Below are 21,623 nucleotides of genomic sequence, written 5' to 3'. Positions count from 1 at the left end.
GATTGATAATAAGATATTAAAAATGTTGGTGATACTGATATTGTCCTTTGCTAAATCTTCTTGACAAAAATATTTTGTGTTATGCAAGTACCCACGACGCATCCTTCACCAAATATATAAAAAAGTAATATAATTGTTGACAGTGATGCCCCTTCGTAATTGATATTTTGACTGGGTCAAAGTGTCATGGTCTTCTTGGGAAGAACCGGAGGAGGGGTAGAGAATAAGCGTAAAATGGTAAGAAACAGAAGATGGTTTCATGAGCTTCGTTTGGCGTGGCGGGAACCCAAATTCAATTGACTGTCGGTGGTAGATTATAGAATAGAATTAGGTTAGATGGATTCCTAAAGGTGAAGATCCATTAAATTAGCAGCATTATAGGAGAATAATTCATTGCTGCAATTGTTGGACCACGGCGCATTTTACTGTGGTGGAGAATGCTGCAATTAAGTTAAATGCATAAACACATGATCGGTTAGCTAAATAAATATAACATTATCATGTTAGGTTATATGGGTACTCGAGGGTGAAGACCAATAATTTTATTATGACATAATCACATGAAAAATAATCTATTGCAGCAATCATGAGATTATTTGTATCATTTGGAAGATATCACCTGATATGGATTGAAATAGGACTTGAAAAATTAGGTCACGGTGAAGCCTAATATCTCAGTCCGGGGAACACATCTTCGGAACCCAGCACAGTTGAATTCAACCTTGGTATAACACTACTATGTACTATGAGTCACATCTAACCAACGGAATCTTGAACTCACACCAAAAAGGCTGAGTTTTTTCTTTATCGATTTATTGGGAAGAAAAACCAGAGGCTTCAGGGCTTCTACAATGCACCCTTCAAGAACAGGACCATGTACGCGAGCCCCTTTTTTCTTTCATAATACTATGAACACTCTGAGAATGTGTTCTCGAGTGATGTAAAATATATATATTCTTAATTTATGTCGATTTATACCAAGTTTCTATTTCTACCTAAACTTTGGGATGGAGATAGATAAGTTGAAGTTTAAAAAAAAAGGCTGGACTTTTATTCATTTTTTATTTTGTTTATCAACGATAAAAAAAAAGTTTACCCTAGCAAATCAAAGTTGCAGTCAAAAGAAATTTACTGCTATGATGTAAATAACTCTTATGATGTCTGAGGTAACATCAGTAATTTATTTGAAGCATTACACAAACCCAAGAACATTTGCTTAATCAGCATGTCAAGCCTCAATATTGTCATCTTTCCTGGACTTGCCAAATGATTTCTGGGCGTCCAAAACAGGGATATATGATTCACTTGTTTTCTTAAAGATGTTATCAGCTGCCTTTTCAGATTCACGGGGGCTCACCAGCTTCTTCTGAACATCTTCAAATTTTGCAGTGGCCCATGGAGCTGTGCCTATGCTTCTCTTTGAATCTGATGCATCAATGGTCAGCGTAGACACCTCATCCCGGGAGGCATACCAGGAATTGCCGCAGGCAACACATTCCAGCTAAAAAGGTAGAGCAGCAAGCAATCAAACGAAGCCATAAAAGTGCAGGGCACAGTTTTGGAATTCTGGATAAAAGTAAAAAAGATGCAAACCTGGTAACGGTCACCATGTCCAGCATGGATAATCTCCCTCAAGCCAACCTTACAATCCATGCATCTTGAGCAGCGGGCATCTGTCATCTGTTTTAAGGGATGGGAAAGCTAAAATCAACAGATATCTTCACACAACTTAACATATAATAAAATCAAAGTGGGGGAAAATTTACTTGCATGTGTTGCGACTCATCAGGCTCCTTCTTAGTTATTTCCTCAGCAGTCAAACCCTCCTTAAGTTCATATATTTGGTAGATGACCACAAGAAACCACACAATCAATGATGGTAACACAAATAAAATCAACACACAAATTGGGGAAACAAATGGATTATATCACGAAATGGGGAAAAACAGCCCCTTAGAGTTACAGAATTACAATTCCAGAACACTAAAACTCTACAGACTCGATAATCCAAATTTGACAACCACTCCTAGCCAATGCAACAGTACAAAGATAAAAATGACTGCTATTCTCAGACTCCCCCTACAAGAAACAACCCGTCTTGTAGAGTTCTCCCTTTTCCCATACCAGACTTTACTCAGACTGCACAATCCTCCCCTCCTCTCCTTTCCCTCCACTATATTCAACCGTTTTCGGACTCCCATTCTCCCAATTCTAACTCACCATTCAGCGCTTGCCATCTGTCCACCTTCTCAACCAACTTCCCTTCTATCTCCTTAACAACCTTCATTCTGTTATTCTCCTTTGGGGCTGCCAACTCAGCAATCTTATCATGGGCTGGACCCCCTTGTTTCCCTTGGCCCCCTCTCTTGTTCCTTTGCCTTTTGTAAACATGATGTAAAGGCCCATCAATCAATAAGCAGTTTAATCTTTTCAAAAGCAGCTTTTAAAAATTGAAGACAGAAGTTACTACTATTTCAATTCATAGTTGCTTTGTGAAGTGTCTTGTATTTTTTCTGTTTCAATAAAAGAAAAAAGGCACAAATAGCTTTTTTTAATATCAACATTTTTTAAAGAACCCGTGAAAAGCACAAGCCATTTTAAGAAGTAAATTCCGAGAAATTTATCTAATGTATATTCACTATCCCTATGCCTTTTATAAGTAAAGTCCACATACAAAAGCTATTCCTAACAAAACAAGCACTAACAAGGACTAAAATTTCCACGTGAATGGTTTCTAGAAGGCCAAAGGTTCATCTACAATCAGTTATAATAATACTATGCACTACGCTAATGTTACAGCTATTTAACCATAGAAGGATACCTTCATGAAAATCCAAAGAAAAGGGTATCAAAATTGATCAAGGACATAAGGAAATAGATTTTAAATCTTCCACTTTCCCCGAAGAAAGTGATCGAAATTTCTCTATTTGTTCTCAAATAAAAGAGAGCCTTAGGCAAGAGAATGTTCCAGCTTCTTCTATATTATGAAAAATGAAGATTATACCACAGTAACTTCAACCCAGAAATATATTCTTTTCTTTTTATTTAGAAAAAGAAATAACTCAAATGGGCAGAATATGCTGGAGACTACTGGAGTAGGTTGAGATAAAAACAAAAACCAGATGCTTTTGGTTTAAATAAAAATAGTGGAAGAAAATCTATGAAACAAGTTCATCATTTCAACAGAAAGTTTAAAAGTTCCATCGAATTTTTGTTATAAAAAGAAATCCATCATACCTTCAATTCATTGGGTGTCATGTTTAAAATTTTTGAAGGTTCCAATTCTCCATTCAATAGGCGGCGTGCTAGCAGTGCATTGTTCTGCCAAAAACACAAAGAAAAAAAAAGAATAATATAACTAATTCATCATTATTACAGCAGAAAAACATATACAAACATATTTGCATTGATTTCTTGAGCCAAATACATCACAAGAGCATTGGTTGAGGTGATGGTGAAAAAATAGATAAAAATTGAGCAAATATAATTATTGTTACAGCTAGCCGGTTTTTCTCTTTCGTTTTGCATGACCAGAAGAGATACAGCACGTAAACATACATATTGTGCATTTTGTTTGCATATTAAATTATATAGTTTGCAACAGCTTGATCATCCAACCTTCTAGCTTATCATTTCTTCATCATGAATAGAAAGATAATACTTTTGTTTCAGGCTTTTCAACCTACACATTCATTTCAATATATAATATGAAAAAAAACCATTACAATTTCAAAAGTCCTACCTTAAAATGTAGCAGAAATATGAAATTATCTTAATGACTCAAACACTAATAATAAATATTTCAAGCGTGTCATTTATGTATGCAGAAGGCCAGCTTCTGACCTTGAGATTAAAATCTAATTGCCGTAACTTTTGGTTATACTTCAGAAAATCTGATGAAAGAGCATCATCTGAAGCTTTTTCGAGAGCAACTATGGCTGAAACAGCAGCATCTGGCCAGATAAAAGACTTGGAACTCTGCAGAGTGGAAAAAAAATACAGATGGAATTCATACACCCTTAAGGAAATGAGGAATAGAGAGAACAAGATGAGAAAATGTATAGTTGATAATGGATAATAATACAGGTTTTTTATACCTTCTGACCCTTGTCTTGACAGTCATTCACTATTTCAGAACTTCCATTATTGATTTTGTTGACTTCATCAGAATTGACATTTCCTAATCCCTTGTCCTTTTCTATGCTATCATCAGAATTACATACATACTGAACATGCTGAAGCAACCTCTCCAACCATTTGTCACGACGGGTATCTCCAGTTAGTGCATTGAAATTCACTAATATGCGATAATACTCTGAGGCATTATTTACACAACTCCCTGGCGTTTCGGGCTTTGGATGTTGGTCACTCTTTAGAGTTCCTTCCTCCTCCCTTGAGACATCAAGGGATGGCATGCTCTTTCTCCTTAAGATTCTTTTATTTTTCGTTAGGTCCTCCTGATCAGCAGGGACTTCTTCAGGCTCAATGTCAAGTAGTTCACCCATACGTTTTAGAGTTTTCTGAACAAGCTCATCAATTTCTTGCTGTTTAATATCCTCATAGTCCTTATCGGTCAGCCTCCACAGTTTTCTTTCTATAGTATCATAAACCTTTTGTACAATAAACCCAGGATGTTGCTTACGATTTGGAAGCTGTTTATGTATGGGAACAAAATGCACCACACACTTGTGCATAACAGACTCAGCAGGAACCTCATCACGATGGAAACTATAAAACAGCTCCCTTGTATCACGTGATTGCCAGCTTCCACCACCTTTTCTTTCAGCTTCTTCGGGACGATAAAACCACTGCCCCATCACCATCATGTTACCATTACAAGACTGCGTAATGTCCTGATAGCAGAGCAACATCAGAAGATGGAGATTTATTTAGTATAAGGGAAATGAAAGAGGAGAAAACCCTTTATATAACAAAACATGTATTTTGATAAGGGGAAGAGTGATTCTGTTATCTATGCGCTCGCTACCTCCAGCAAAACCAATCGAATTTATTAATTCTATAACATTATCGCAACAAGATGTTTTCGCTCAAATATCAATTAATCCAAAAGTATCACGAACAATACAGTGAAGTGATAGCAAAATGAATAATACCTTAATAATTGCGACATATGGCTTTTGTTCTTTATCCTCGGGCGCGAGAAGAACAGGATCCTCCTGCAGAAACCAGAATCAGAACAAGTTCCTCAAAATTCAAAGGAATTGAAAAACTTACAAGTGTATATTGGTTGCCATCGAATTCGAAGGACTCGTAATGCTTCCTCCTTCCTCTTCCTTTTCCAGAAAACCTAACGGGATCACCAATGGGTTTAGCGTCCTCCGGAGGCTGCGGCGGTTCTAGTTCCTCTATTATTTCCGTTTTCTCGTTATCCTCGTCCTCCTCTAGAAGCTTCATCCTCTTCCGCTTGAGCTGCTTCGATTGTTGAGGTGGCGCTTCGTCTTCATCGTCGCTGGTCGCCACCTGAGTGAAGCGCCGATTCACCATTTTCTCTCGGCGATGGATTCCCAATCACAAGACACAACACAAAACCCACAACGCTTTCAATTTTCAACTACGATTGCCCTCTCTGAGTCTTGTGCTACAATTTTCAGTGCAAAACTCGCCCGACAAGGCGAAATAGTAATTTTAATGAGTCAATTCTTAAACTCTAAAGATATTCTAAGAAGCAAGTTGTGTTATTAGTATCCATCAATCTCACTGTTAGATCTCTTATATTGATCTAACAGTTATATTTATTTCTATTTTTGCATAATTATGATTCCTCATATTTAAAGTGAAAACATTAAATATAAGAAATCATAACCATACAAAGGTGGAAATAAATATAAAGTATTAAATATGGAGAATCATAACCATACAAAGATGGAAATAAATATAATCGTTGGATCAACGTAAGCGATCTAACGGTGGGATTGATTGGTAGTAACATGATAGTAACTAGTAACACAACTTGGTTGTTACAATATCATTACACTTTTTAAATTTACAATTTCTTTATTAAATTAGAATTAAAATGTAAAAGTATAAAATTAATACTAATTTTTATAAATTTTAAAATTAACTCATGTATATAAATAAAGAAATTTTAAAAAATAAATTTTAAGAAAATTTAGAAACAAAATTACTAATTTACTTTAACAAATAAGGTATTTTTCTTTGTACGGTTAAATACGATAATGAAAAAAAATTAAAAAAAGTAAAAAGTTATAAATATCCAAATAAGGTATTTTTGTTTGTACGGATAATACGATAATTAAAAAAAATAAAAAATTATAAATATCGAATTATTTTTAATTTGAACTTCTTGAAATAAATAATGAAATAAAAAAATTGAAAATTGTTTGGAATTATATTATTCTCGCTAATTCCACCCGCGAGACTTGTGCACCATTTTTATTTTATTTTTCAATTCTAAATTCATTTTTTACATAAATGTATTGAATTAGCCCTTTTGATCTTGGTGATGTGATTATTAAAATGCATGACCGGAACAATTTTCAGGTCAAATATATTGTCTAAATAGTGCATAACGCGGCTGGTTGGCAGACGTTTAAAGACATGACACCCTTGGTGCCGCGTCTAGTACAAATTCTATCAATGGGCATGGGACGTGATACTGTGAGAGCCGCGTCCCTGCAAAATGAGATCTACAAGGAAGTCTCTTTATGAAGAATTGCAGAAGCGAGCAAAATTATTCTCAGCCAAGTCCTCTCTAGGAGCTGAACCATGGTTGAATATCGTGTGACCTTGAAAATCATTGCAATATTATGATATTTCCAAGCTGATTGGAAGCCAAGACAAACATCTGTGTAGATTAGTTTACTTGTAACAATATGATTTAAAGCTTATAATTGAATGATAAACGACATTCAGCATTGAGTCAAATTCACTTCTTGCAAAGAACTGAATTCTGTGTTCTTTATTTATTTTTATTTTTTTAAATAGTTTTGCTGGGCTCTAGATTTATCTATAGGACAAGAGATAGAGTTGGATCTCAATGACAAGTCTTCAATGGGTCTCAGTCCCAATACTGTTCTTCCATCGCATCAATATGGTTCTTTAAAACTCATAGAGGACTTGGCTGAGAATAATTTTGCTCGCTTGTGCAATTCTTCATGTAAGACTTCCTTGTAGATCTCATTTTGCAAGGGACGCGGCTCTTCCACTATCACGTCCATGTCCACTCACGGAATTTGTAGTGGACGCGGCATCAAGGGTGTCATATCTTGAAACGTCTGCCAACCAGCCGCGTCGTTATGCACTATTCAAGCAATACATTTGACCTGGAAATTGTTCCGGTCATACATTTTAATAATCACATCATCAAGGTCAAAAGGCCATTGAATTATTATCATTATTTTATTTAATGGAAAATTAATATTAAAAATATTAAATTTATTATCAACAATTATAATTTTATGGTTTATTTTTAATTTTTCTTTTTTGTCAAAAAATATTTATCTTATAAAAATAATTTTAATAAAATGACTGAATCGATATTACTATTTTGACATTAGTCAAGTTTATTATCAATAATAATAAATTATTTACTAAAACAGAAATTGATTTTAAATTAGAAATGACCATAAATTTTTTAAGATAAATAATATTTAAAATTCTAAATGATTCCCACTTGGTCGTAAACTTTTGGAATCTCAAAATTCAAAAATATCACATTTATTATTAGTAATGAAAAGTTTATGATTTATAATAAATGTGTTAATGCTACGTTGTTAGTTTTTATTTGACTGAAATGATTTGATTTTTAATAACAAAATAATAATATCAATTTAATATAATTTATATCGAGTGAGAAAATAAAAATGAGGAAATGAGTGAGATTTAAGATGCACTGCTAGAATTTTGCCACTTGGCATAATGTGCTGAGACCTGCAATCACATTTATATTATCAAACTTATCTTAAAATCCATTTTTAAATTAAGAGAAATTATTAGTAAGCATGGTATCAGCTAGTCGGATTCGTGTTTGCGAGTCGAGAAGAGTTTTGATGCTTTGAGAGCATCAAATTTTAAATAATTCAAATCAATAAAAATGTAACAATTAATTAAGAGAGAGGAGAAAAAAAAATTATACAAGTGTCAATCTCTCCTCGATGAAAGTAGCACATGAGAACAAGATCACTAAAAATATTTTCCTGCGAGTCAAAGTATCCAACTCAAATACAATATATTTTTGTTCAAACTTGACCGAACGCGTGCCGCAAGTCACACAAATTTGCACGTAAAAATAAAATTTTGATTTTTTAAAAACTAAAACTAAAAGGAAAAAATTGAACAAAACACACCGGTTGACCCATAATGCACAATAGTTTGTGTCAAAAATCAAAATCGTCAAAATTTTAATTATTTTATTTTTTGGACAATTTTTCTTTTTTTGCAAATTAATATACAGGTCACGAGGTCAACGTGTAATATAACACGATAATAATTTGTATTATTTAGTCAAACTCATACGAGTTATGTTTTATCCCATAAGTCCACACAACCTGCATTTAGGGGTGAAAATGGGTTGAGATGGCCAAACTTTGCCTTGAAAAGTCCAAGCCTATGTCAAAAAAATTCAATTTGGCCTAGCTCAAGCCTATTACGAGTCTAACTGTTAACCTGGCTTGACCCATTTATAAAAAAACAAATGTCTGGCCTAATCCGTTAGCCTGTTAATTTTTAACTTCCAAGCAGAATCATGAACCAACTTTACAAAATACTCAAATTCAATTCTGTTGTTAAACTGAAAATCATAATTTCACCGTCCAAACAGAATCATGAATCGCAACAAAACTCATACAATCTGCATTTAAATCACTTTTAAAAGCAAAATATTCAAACTAAATAACATATTTCATCATATCCAACAAACAAATCCATACTATGTAAATTAAAATAACTACAAGAATCCAACAAACACATCATGATACTTGTAGTAAGTATAACATCTCCCAAAAACTTTTTAATATATTCATATACACAATCTAACATGTTGAGATGTTGGTTCCTCTTACATAAAAAATAAATTCAGATTTCTATTAAAATATAATCGAATATAATTAAGTTATAAATAATTGCAATTGATTAAATTTATATCTTTTCTTTTTTCTTCAAGGCATACTTATTTTATTTTATTTAATATAAATAGTATAATATAGGCCAGGCCTGTAGACTTATAGGTCAAACATTGTGAAAGTGAGCCTACGGCCTTTTTATTATACAAGCTTTTTCAAAGGCTCAAGCCCGACGACCTATGTTACGAAATATACTAGGTCAGGACTGACCTAACATAGGCCGAATCGTAAGTCCCTGTAGACCGGTCCAACCCAATTTCACCCCTACTTGCATTCATTTTGATGCATCGCGTGATTCGACCTACGTGCTACGAAACATTTTGTCACCGTGAGTTACATAATAATAGCTTACTTTATTCCTCTTTTTAAAGTTATCAAATAAGAAAATATTTATTTAAAAATAAAAATTTAATCCTTTTAAACCCTTCTGTCCATACATATTCGAAAGGTGCGCGATGATAGTAAAAAAATAGTTTTATCTCTTAAGAATGGGGAAGAGTGTTTAATTAGAATTATGTAAAATATTTAAGCCTAACTTGCTTTATTAGTCTGATACAAGCTAAATTACAAACTTAATCTCACTTGTTTTTTAAAAATTCAGAGTCAGTTTCAATTGGCAAATGCAGCAACCAAATTATTGGTGCTCACTCAGATAAATTAAAATTACAATATATATATATATATATATATATATATGGAAAAAAACATTTCTCAAACAGCTTGAGATAAGTTTATCTCTGGTCACTCCAAAACTACGTCATTTTATTTATTTATTTTCTTATATTAATTGATTCACTTTTGAATGGTTATGATTTCATTTTTCTCTCTCTTCCTTTATCACCATTGATCCATCTTTGTACGGTTATGATTTAGTAACCGGAGATAAAGTTATCTCCGACGGCTTGAGAAATGATAAGCTATATATATATATATATAGCAGAACAAAATGCCTTCTACAGAGCATCAAACACAGGAAAAAATAAATTGCTTGCAGTAGAGAAAGCAAAATGCCATACTCTAAAATGAAATACAATTGAATTTGACCTATATAAAAAAAATATAGCTGCTTATAAAAAAAATGGGATTGTCAAATTAACAACCTGACTGTTCTCATGCTGGTTGCTCTGAGCAATTTCCTTTAAACTAGTCCACGATTTTCTTCTTTTGCTTGCTGTGCTCAGAGATTTTGCTACTTCTACTTTTGCAGACATGCCTGACATTTCAATTGCTTTCTTAGATGTCAAACTATTTCTCCTTCTCTTCTTTCCTTCTAACAAGGTTGTTGTACTAGTACTTGGTGGAGTTGCCAGACTGTCTATAAGAGCAACGTCCTTAGCTAAAGCTCGTGAAGTAAACATATCTATTTCATTAGCTTCATCTTTGCTTATAATGCTTTTCTCTAATTTTGAAGACCCATGTGTGATGGGTTTTGTAGGAGGTGTTGATTCTAACGATGATGTATCTCTTGATGGGCATATTCTTTTTATATGTCCTTTAGGGGTCCCTCTCTTCAGATTCTGATGGAAACAAAAATGGCACTTGTAAACTACATTATTTTGAGTGACGTTACCAGACTTCCTGTGCCTATGCCTCACCTTTGATCTATTCTTCTCAATTCGTACAGTTGAATTAAAGCCGGGATGAAGAACAGTTTCACATCTGTAGAGCAGTCAAATGATTTAAGAATATTTCATGCTGAATCTTATTAAATTTCCAAATATCAACTGCTTAAAGATAAGCTAGAAAGCAAATCCGAGGTATTCAAACAAATCCAATAAATAAATGCTCCTGTTAGCCTTTTAAAAGTAACTTCAAGCTTTTGTATCTCTTAGAGCTATCTCACGTTCTTTATTCTATCAATTACATTTTAATAAAATATCACCAAATGCTTCAACAATATACCACATGGATGCTAATGTTAACATTTAAAAATGTTAACAAATATATGGCAAGTAAGCAGAACAAGTTATAAACTAAACCATCTTAAAAGTATAGGATAGCATAGAGGAGCACAAGAAAATTGGACGGCATGCCCCAAATAATATATGGATCATATTGCTCTGTAATACTATTTGAAAGTTCGGAACATATTTTTATAAACCTTTTCTAGTAGTTCAAATTTTCAAATTTAATAAAAGCATTGAAACACAATGATAACTAAGTACATGGAAAACAAACAAAATCTGTAAGCAAGAATGATAAAGGAAATAAAGTGTAAAAGCAAACCTTTGACAAGTCATTAAAGAAGGATCAGGCGGTATTCCTGTGGCCTCTCCAAGGGTGGCAAAATGCTGGCCATAGAAGGCACCCAAAGACGGTATCAGAGGGTCATTAGTGGCCCATACTGCTAGCTTTTTCATGTGCTCAAATCTCAAAATTGACTTGATGTTAGAGGCTGGCTTGGTTAGTATTTTTCCAGTAGCTTCTTCCCTCAATGATATTGTGGTGCGAGAACCAGATTCTAAATTAGGCAATTTTCTTGCCCCTCCTTTCTTGCCCATGAGTTTTGTTTATAAGGAATTTCTTCGAGCACCTGCTATGCATATATATGTTTAGGCTATCAGCATAAATGGTAATAGATAAAAACAAAGAAGCACTCAACTACGTTCACATTGGATTGGCAGAGTGGGAAAAAATGGGGAGAAATACAAGGTAAGATTTAAAGTGTAACACCCTATTTCGACCCGATTTGTTATCCCCTATTTTATCATGCGCAATGCACACCCCTAGCTTACAACTCAAACATTCCAGTCCCAATGGTAAGAGCACGGACCAAACATAAATTGATAATCATCAGTTTCAGGAACCCTCATGAAAGGGAAACTGATGTCATCCAATAAGACTATTGAGAGTCCTAATTTATCACATAGAAATTTCACCAGCCTCTAAATGCTTTTAAGGTGAAAGATGACAATCAATTCAGCCCAAGGGTGACCAACTTGTTTATTTATTTCAAATCATAATAGACCAACACATTTACAAACACTTAATATACCCACAATAACCATCACAAAGCGAGTCAATGCTTTTCCATTAACCATCAATACTACGTATAATCTTTGACTGTTTTGGCAAGTCCTAATTCCAGCTCAGGCCCTTCACTTATGGCTTGCCAATATTCACAGCTCGATTTCATACATTATCAACAGCACATGCATTACAACATTTCAAAAAGAATATAATCTTTCTCTCTTCAATTACATTTCAAAAAGAATATAATCTTTCTCTCTTGGATTCAAAATATGACCACTGTAACACACTATTCACGCATAACTAATTCAGCCACATACTCAAGTAAGCCTTCCATCACAGTATCATTACATTAGCCTTGCCAACAGCCCCTAACCCTATTATATGGTACATATCAATTTCAGTTGCCTACATAAACAATTGTTATGAGTAATATCACCATATCAGCCTTTCAATAGTCCTTTTTCTGCGTTTAGCATAGATATATATCTGACCTCATATCCCAAAAAGAGACCGGGTTTCTACAATCATTATCCATGTTCACAAAATATATTTATGGGAAAAGTATTTCTCCAGTCACTGGATATAAAGTTATTTCCAGTGAGCCCAAAACAACGTCGTTTTGCCGTTGTAAGATTAAAAAATTATAATGATAAAGACTAATATAACCCTACAATAAATTAGAATTACAAAAATACCTTAATTTCTGCTCTAAAACGACGTCGTTTTGGGCTCACCGGAGATAATTTATCTCCATTGACTGGAGAAATCTTTTACCCTTTATTTATATATACTCATAGTTATGTATGACCCGAAGAAATAATGTGCAATCTTTGACTTTACATCATTTTTACATGGAATAACATAAATCTGGCCTACTACACATTTTCACAGTTCAACCACACCAAAACACAATTTTATACATCCATGGACATAAATCAAAAAGAGCTAACATAAGTAATGACTATCCATTGGGCATTTTTTTTCTCTTGGTTCAGCACTTAGATTATTTGGTCCAGCACTTAGATTATTTGGCCCAGCAATTAGAGTTCACAAAACAGAGTGAGATTGAAAATCTCAATAAATCGAAAGACTTGGTCATAAATGTTAGAATGGAAGGAATGATTACAGACCTGCTTAAAAGTTCATAAATGATACATATAAATAGGAGATATTCCACTCAAGATTCACACAAGTAATTCAGCAAAGGAAATTCATTATCCTTTCATCCATCCAATTATGTGCCCGAATTGTCTACCCATCATTTAGACAATTGTACAAGAAATCTTAATGGCACCGGAGTCCCCTCACATGTGTGAGAATCAACCCTCTTTGATTCTTTTTCTCAATTTCAATGCAGTGCAAGTATTACAATCAATAAGATCATTCAAGCACAAAATATAAGGTTTGTCGCAACCCACGGCCATCATTGGTATTCCAAAGTCTTTGCAACAATCACATGTATGAGATTGTACCTCAATGTCCATTGACATTCCATTGTACTTACCATGAACATATTTAGAGCATATGTATCCTCTATTTCGCCAGGCATGATATATGAGCACCATCATATACAAAACATCTACACATTTTGCACCCTAAAACAGACTACACACATACACATCACTTTCTCTCATAACACACGCATACAATTCAGCCATGTAGGTTTTTTTTTTTTTTTGTTAATAAATCATGTAAATAGAGTAAGGAAGCAAGGATGAGATTCTCACCCAAACTTGTCACTTAAGTTCAGTAGCCTAGCTTCAAACCCCTCAACATCAACATCAACATCAACAACACCTTTATCCCAAATTAATTGGGGTCGGTGGTAGATGAACCCACATGAAAGATACAAAACGGTTGAAAAAAAGTAACAAAAAAAATAATAAATAAATTAATTAATTAATAAATAAATAAAAATACACAAATAAAATAATAAAATAAAATAAAATGAAATAAAAATATATGTATATATAAATAAATAAAAGTAAAAAAGAAAGGGACAAGAAGAAGTGGGGGAAATGAAGGGGAAAAGGACTGCAAAACGGTTCAAACCCCTATTACCAAAAATTCAAGAAAAGAGAAGGAGTTTTTTTTCTCTTCACAGGCTGCTGGTTATCCAATTCAAAGCTTTCCCGTGTCTTCCATCTACTAAGACCCGCCGCTTCAGCAAGGAAATCCTCTTCACTTAGTTTGATAATTCCAGCCCCTCTTGAAATCTCTACTTGATTATATTAGGGAAAGGCTTGTGGGAATAGTTGATGAGCAATTCATAGACAAGCAAAGGTGAGCTTGACAATGTTGATGAAAGAAGAAAAGAAAGTAGAGGTGGAAAGGAAGGAAATGTGGCTTCAGTTGATGAGAGGTTTACGGACATGCAAGAGTAAAATTGGAGCTGCTCATGTGTATGTCAACTAATTTCTCTTCTCAATCATTAAAATTATCATCTAACCTAAAAACACTACATGCAATGCTTGGTTTTCAACACGGCAACCCTTGACAACACCAAGAGATTCAACTCATCATTCTCTAGGCATACAAGTCGAAAGCTAACCACCATTGCAGAATTCAAATTATATATCTTTTTTCCTAGTACATTTTCCCATGCATTACTTTCCTTTGACCATTAATTTATCAAGGTCAGCCTTCCTATGGTATGGTCACGAGCATCCTTGGCCCAAGGTAATTAATAAGGATAAGAACAAACCCATATAAGACAGGTCTCAAGCGCCTCATTCTCATAATTAATCATACATGCCATAATAATTTAGAGAATGGACCAATTTTGAAGTCATAAATTATGCATTTCACCTTGACAATTTAACAAATAGCTTGACTACACTACTCCCCTTTATAAATCTTAAGTCCTCTAAGAAAAATAGGCATGCAAGGACAGAACGGAAACAACCAGTCCCTCCCCTTACATGCAAAAATAGAGAAATTAAGGTCTCTCCTCTATACGGTGAGGCCGAAAGAAAATTGGAACAAAAGGAGACTCTTCAACTTACTTGATTCGAAGAATACCCAAGTCCCAAACCAAATTTTTAGCTCCTCCAAAGACGTTGCAGAACAGCCCCTCAAAGTGCAGAAAATTCCTCTTCGTTTTTTTCTCTCCAATCGCCCAACAATAACTCCAAATACCAGACCCGTTTCAATCCCGTCGTTCCTCCACCTCCAAGCCCTTTAGACCATAAATGTCTCGGCTAGCTGTAGTGAGGATGACAATGATTAGACGAGAGAAAATAAATGTGTAAAGGTAATAGCTTGACTTGGTCAGTTACAAAAAGAGAAGAGGATTTGCGTTCATGCTTTGCATGTTTTGGGAAAAGAACAGTAGGTTATGCATTCAGGATTATTATACGAGAAGAACCCTAATCCGTAGGTTAAGCATTTAGGATTATTAAATTTCACGATTTGCACGGTTATAATTTATTGAATTTATTAAGAATTAATAATTAATTAATAAATACAATTCAATAATTTTTAAAAAGCCATAAAGAAAAGATATTGTAACAATCAAGTTATGTTACTACTATGTTATTACCAAATAATCTTACCGTTAAATTGATTATGTTGATCCAACGGTTATATTTATTTCTTTTTTTATATGATTATGATTCCCCATATTTAAAGTTAAAGTATTAAATATGAAAAAGCATAACCATACAAAGGTAGAAATAAATATAGAGTATTAAATTTAGGAAATCATGATCATACAAAGATGAAAATAAATATAACCGTTGGATCAATATAATCGATCTAACGGTGATATTGATTGGTAGTAACTTGAGAATAACACAACTTAGTTTAGGGATAGCAAAAACGAGTCAACCTGACAATGAGTCGGGTTGGGTTGGCCTAAATGAGCTGCCAACTCGACTCAACCCGACCTGATACAACCCAGACCTAAACGAGCCAGCCCGCGGGTCAAACGGGCCAGCTCGCGGGTTGGGTATTTTTTTTTAATTCAAAAAATAATAATATTACTGTATTAAAAATAATAATAATAATAATAATAATATGAAAACTCCAAAACTGTCATACGCTCACATCGTCGTCACTCGTCACTTTCCTTAACCCTAAGATTCTTCTGTTCCCTTGGATAGCTTGTTCACCCTGTTACCATTATCGTTGCATCTTCAGGTCTATTTGCCTGTTCTCTTGACAAACGCAATCCACTACTCCTAAGGTGCAATACCTTTTTCTCTATATTTCTCATCTTTCTTTTTTATTTTTCCCCAATATATATATGAAAATGGATTCATTGTTCTTCTTCTATGTTGTTGACAGTATAAGATTTGTTACTTCAATCTTTTTTCTTTTTACCTTTGAAGAGATCAAAATTAGAACATTTTGGCAGTGTTGATAATTTTAGCAGTGTTGGAGAACAAATAAGACTAGTTCCACAAAAATCAATTTTTTTGAGCCAACCCGCGAGCGAATATTTCGAGCTAACCAACCCGCGAACCAACCCACTGGCATCATTTCGAGCTAACCCACGAGCTTTTTTTGAGCTAACCCACGAGCTTTTTTTGAGCCAACCCGCGAGCTTTATTTCGAGCCAACCTGCGAGCTGATTATCGAGCCAACCCGCGAGCCAACCTTAACCCGGCTCGGTCGAGCTGGGTTGGATTTTCTGGCTAGTTTATTTTTTCGGGTCAACCCTAACCCGACCCGTTTTTTACGGGTTGAATGCGGGTTGGGCCGGGTCGAGTCGGGTTGGCCCATTTTGCCAACCCTAACTTAGTTGTTATAATATCTTTTTTCAAATTATAATCGTTAGATTGACGAAAATTAGTGGAGATTAAATTAATTATAAAGGTGATAAATATTTTTGTTTGTAAACATCCCCTATTATTATTATTATTATTTACTCATCACTTGGTTATTTCTTTCTACCTCAGAAAATATCAGTACACTAAAAAGCACTGTGGTTGGGTCCCAGAATAAGTGTTTTCAATGATAGAGATCACGACGGGGTAAAAGATGTTAGAGCGGTTACATAATGTTTTTTTTTTTTTTTTGAAATATTACAATCGGTTCATTGCTTCTAACTAATTCGATTCGGGACGGATTCAGGATTAAGTCTTTAAACTCCTTCCAAAGATGGTATTGAAGAGATTCGAACACCTACTCTCATCTCCACCTGCTTAGCTCCCATGCACCAACTGAACTACCACAATTTGATGCAGTTACGGAATGTAAGGAGGGTTATTGCCACGGCAAGCTAATAAAATAGGGACGCCGTCGACCGAGCAATTTCAACCATTGAGAGTTACGTGGATGAGGAGAAGAACATATAGCTGCACACGGGACAGATAAAACGATTCTAGATATCCCTCAAGAGATTTGTATTTATCATGCAACATAACAACAAAAAATTCTTTACACACAATATTTTGTGGAGCTCGCATTTTTTGAAGTAAAAAAAAAAAACTACGACACTGAAAACGAATCTTTATAACATGACACAATCACTTTTCCTACAACATAACTTTTATAAAACTCATCCCTTAATCTAGAGAAAATTACATTTCACTATATATTGATAATAAATTTCAGGGAAAAGATGAAAAACTCCAATAATTTTGCTGGAGTATATATGGGATAAGATCTTTTATATTTGTGTCAAACTTTGAACTTTGACACCAAACTTTAATAGTTAATTTTTTGTCAATTAACGATTATCATTTATTGAGAATCAAACTTATTAATTAATTATTAATTTTCTATAAATGATAATCGTTGATCGACGGTAATCAGCGGTTAGGATTTGATGTCAAATTTTAAATTTTGACACTGGTGTCAAAAGATATATATATATATATATATATCCGCTGATTACCACCGATCAACGATTATCATTTATTGAGATTTAATAATTAATTAATATATATATATATATATATATATGGTAAAATCATGTCTGCAGCCGCTTTACGTACAGCAACGACAGGTGTATGTTTATGATTCTCCACATTTAATGCTTTCATCCTTTGTATGATTATGATTTCCTGCATTTAATGCTTTCAAGTATATATATGGCAAGTATTTGATTGATGCACGTACAACAGCTGCAGAAATGTAAACCCATATATATATACATATATATATATATATATATATGTATGAGATTTATTATTCTTATATTACATAAGAAAAAATTTATCTTCTACACACACAAATTTAAGATAGGTCTCACTCTATTTTTTTCTCTTTCCTTGAAAGTGGATCCCACTTATACAAATGAGTCAGTAAGAGATAATTATTATCTCCTACTACATAAGAAAACTATCACTCTATATATATATATAGGAAAAACATCTATTCTTTTAAAGGATATAAGTTTATATCCTTTTAGATCCTAACGGTTGATTTCCGTCCATCAACGGTTATAATTTATTGGGCCAAACTTAATGGGCCAAGTTTATTATTAATTAATTAATAATTTTAATCCAATAAATTATAACCGTTGATGGACGGAAATCAACGGTTAGGATCTAAAAGGATATAAACTTATATCCTTTAAAAGGATAGATGTTATTCTCTCTCTCTCTATATATATATATATATATATATATATATATATATATATATATATATATATATATATGGTTCGCTTTTTCTACAGTCAATGTAGATAACTTATCTACATTGAGCCCAAAACGACGTCGTTTTGAGACGAAAATCAAAGTATTTTTGTAATTATAATTTATTTCAGGGTTATAATAGTCTTTTTCATCATAATTTTTTAATTTTTTAACCTAAAACGACGTCGGGAGCAAATGTAGATAACTTATCTACCTTCACTTTAGAAACATTAAAGCCATATATATATATATATATATATATATATATATATATATATATATATATATAATGATAGGTTATTGTGCATACTCTTATATACTCCTTTCAACACCGTTAGATTACAATTTCATCCAACGGTAGATGTTTGTAGAATAAAATTAATCATTTTCTCTTCTTTCTTTATCTTCACTACCTCCTACACCCTTTCTCTCTCCTCCCCTTTCTATCTTCCTTAGCGAGACAAGATGAAGACAACGAAATATCTCCACAGCAAAAGGAATTTATCAATTCCTTTCAAATTCCACAAATTATTTTTTTACAATCCATTCCTAAAAAAAACTAAAAATAAAAGACCCTAAACTGAGAAATCATGTATTGGAATTCATTAACCTTTAGAAAAATTATGTAACGCATTCAAGATGTATATAAAGAAATATCTCCCCCATTATAAGTAAACATACAAAGTTAAAACTAAGTGATACTGACAGCTTGAATGTTTACTCTTTAGACTATTGAAAGATCTATATTTGTTGAATAGAGAAAATTTTACTGATGTCGGTACTTTTTTTTCAGCAACTCATTATATCATGTAATCATGCTTGGCTTTTCCTAATATTCTGATGATTTCGATCGTGTGTGCTTCTTTGTCTCTATCAATAGAGAGAAAGGGGAGGAAAGAAAAAGGGTGGGAGGCAATGATGAGAAAAGGGGTAAAATAGTTTATTTTAGGAAAAAAGAAGTATCCTTTTAAACGATACAAGCTTGTGTCCTTTTAGGTGATTTACACAAAGTCTGACCGATAAGACTTTATGTAAATCTAAAAAGTTACTTTTTTTTTCTCTCCAGTCACATCGCTAACGTGTAAAGTGAAAAAAATAACTTTTTAGATTTACACAAAGTCTGACAAGTCTGACTTTGTGTAAGTCACTAAAAGGACACAACATGTGTCCTTTTAAAGAACATCCACTGAACCTTTTATTTTATCACGTAAATCCTCATTGTTGGATGAGAATTAATCTAACGATGTTGAGAGGGGTAGACAAATTAAAAGTAGGCAGAACTATCCCTATATATATATATATATATATATATATATATATATATATATATATATATATATTCGCTTTTTTTGCAGTTAATGCAAATAAGTTATCTGCAATAAGCCTAATACGACGTCGTTTTGGGTGAAAATTATGGTGTTTTTGTAATTTTAATTTTTTTCAGGGTTATTATAGTCTTTATAATTATAATTATTTAATTTTTCAATCTCAAAATGACGTCATTTTGGGAATAAATGCAGATAACTTATTTGCAGTAACTGCAGAAATATTTTTCTAATATATATATATATATATATATATATATATATACCTAAGGTTATATTTATCTCATTCATTATATGAGATAACTCATATTTCTACACACACATAATAAAGATGAATATCACCTCTATTTTTTTTCTCCAATCATTTGTGGTCCCTATAATTTTGTTTCACTAACATAAGATAATTTATCTCCAACAACATAATAAAAAGATTCCCCATATATATATATATATATATATATATATATATATATATATATATATATATGAGATAAGATATTCTTACACCGGTGTAAGAGTTAGAAGTCTTACACTCAATCTTGATTATTGATCCACTTGTATCCAATGACTCACACTACTAAAAAAAATTTGAGCCCTTACATATAAGTAGGATCAACGGACAAGATTGAGAATGTAACTTGCACTGGTGTAAAATGATTCTGACCTTATTTATATATATATATATATGAGGTAGGATCCTTTGACACCGGTGTCAAATTTGAAATTTGACACCTCATCTGAAAGCCGTTAGATTAAAAAAGATCAATGGTATCACATGCTTACAAATCAAAGTCGTTGATCTTTTTCGATTTAACGGCTCTCAGATGAGGTGTCAAACTTCAAATTTGACACCGGTGTCAAAGGATCCTACCTCTCTCTATATATATATATATATATATCACTTATTTACTTATTTTCTTTAATTTTTTTCGTTCAAATAAACCCATCCTTAATACAATTATAGAATAATTAATCAATCTATTTTATTCTTCTTATAAGGAAAAAAACATCGAAACATGCTCTAAAGTCTGAAAAGAGGCGTCATATTTATTGTGAAATTTAAAAAAACAAATGTTCTAGGACAAAGCATAGGTGCTTGGAGTATGGATTTTTTTTATTTAAAAAATTATTATATATTTTCCCCTTAATTGAAAATCTAATTAGTCCTGTTCGTATTGTGTCATACATAGGGGTGGCAATACGGATCAACCCGACACGACCCGACACGACACGCATTCGACACGTACACTATTCGACACGACCCGTTTTGTAAATGGGTCAAAAAATACGAACCCGGACACGACTCGCAAAATTTAAAATTTTAAAAAAAAGTGAGATTTTTTAAAAAATAAATAAATTTAAAATAACAAAAATAAACTAGCTTCTGTTTTTTGAGAAAATTACAAAAATAAATGAATAAAAATAATAAAATTAATAATATATAAATAATAATGACTATATATATCAATATAAAAATAATAAAAATTACAAAAATAACCTTGTACGAGTTGACACGTGAACCCGCGGGTTGATCTGTATCCCGTCACGAAAAAAAAACGTGTTACATTTATACAACCCGTACATGACCCGCTCCTACCCGTGGATTGACATGACACGCGTTTAGACGAGTCAGATCT

At 33.1% G+C, this 21,623-nt stretch overlaps 2 protein-coding genes across 5 annotated transcripts; both read right to left on the bottom strand.

Moving 5' to 3' along the window:
- Positions 1-1,050: 1,050 nt before the first annotated feature.
- Positions 1,051-5,628, bottom strand: LOC133284278 (ASI1-immunoprecipitated protein 3-like). Its single transcript, XM_061481278.1, has 8 exons — positions 5,236-5,628; positions 5,115-5,177; positions 4,098-4,853; positions 3,844-3,978; positions 3,238-3,321; positions 1,767-1,826; positions 1,594-1,680; positions 1,051-1,501 (listed from the first exon to the last, which is right to left on the bottom strand). Exons 1-8 carry the CDS (start codon positions 5,503-5,505, stop codon positions 1,229-1,231), a joined length of 1,728 nt encoding a protein of 575 aa, XP_061337262.1. The 5' UTR covers positions 5,506-5,628; the 3' UTR covers positions 1,051-1,228.
- Positions 5,629-10,121: 4,493 nt separating this feature from the next.
- On the bottom strand, positions 10,122-15,381 carry LOC133284320 (uncharacterized). Of its 4 annotated transcripts, none has more exons than XM_061481326.1 (3): positions 13,802-13,920; positions 11,328-11,637; positions 10,122-10,760 (listed from the first exon to the last, which is right to left on the bottom strand). In XM_061481326.1, the coding sequence occupies exons 2-3, from the start codon at positions 11,600-11,602 to the stop codon at positions 10,169-10,171; spliced, it is 867 nt and encodes a 288-aa protein (XP_061337310.1). In that variant the 5' UTR covers positions 11,603-11,637; positions 13,802-13,920; the 3' UTR covers positions 10,122-10,168. The 4 variants fall into 4 exon arrangements, with proteins under 4 accessions (XP_061337310.1, XP_061337308.1, XP_061337307.1 ...); XM_061481324.1 differs by lacking the exon at positions 13,802-13,920 and adding an exon at positions 15,080-15,381 and having other exon boundaries at positions 10,124-10,760; XM_061481323.1 differs by lacking the exon at positions 13,802-13,920 and adding an exon at positions 15,080-15,381 and having other exon boundaries at positions 10,124-10,760; positions 11,328-11,634.
- Positions 15,382-21,623: the final 6,242 nt, after the last annotated feature.

Source organism: Gastrolobium bilobum, unplaced genomic scaffold (assembly GCF_033153095.1).
Source record: "Gastrolobium bilobum isolate Gb01-03AN ecotype WA unplaced genomic scaffold, APGP_CSIRO_Gbil_v1 utg2926, whole genome shotgun sequence".
Taxonomy (NCBI): domain Eukaryota; kingdom Viridiplantae; phylum Streptophyta; class Magnoliopsida; order Fabales; family Fabaceae; genus Gastrolobium; species Gastrolobium bilobum.
This window is presented reverse-complemented; position numbering and strand designations above follow the sequence as displayed.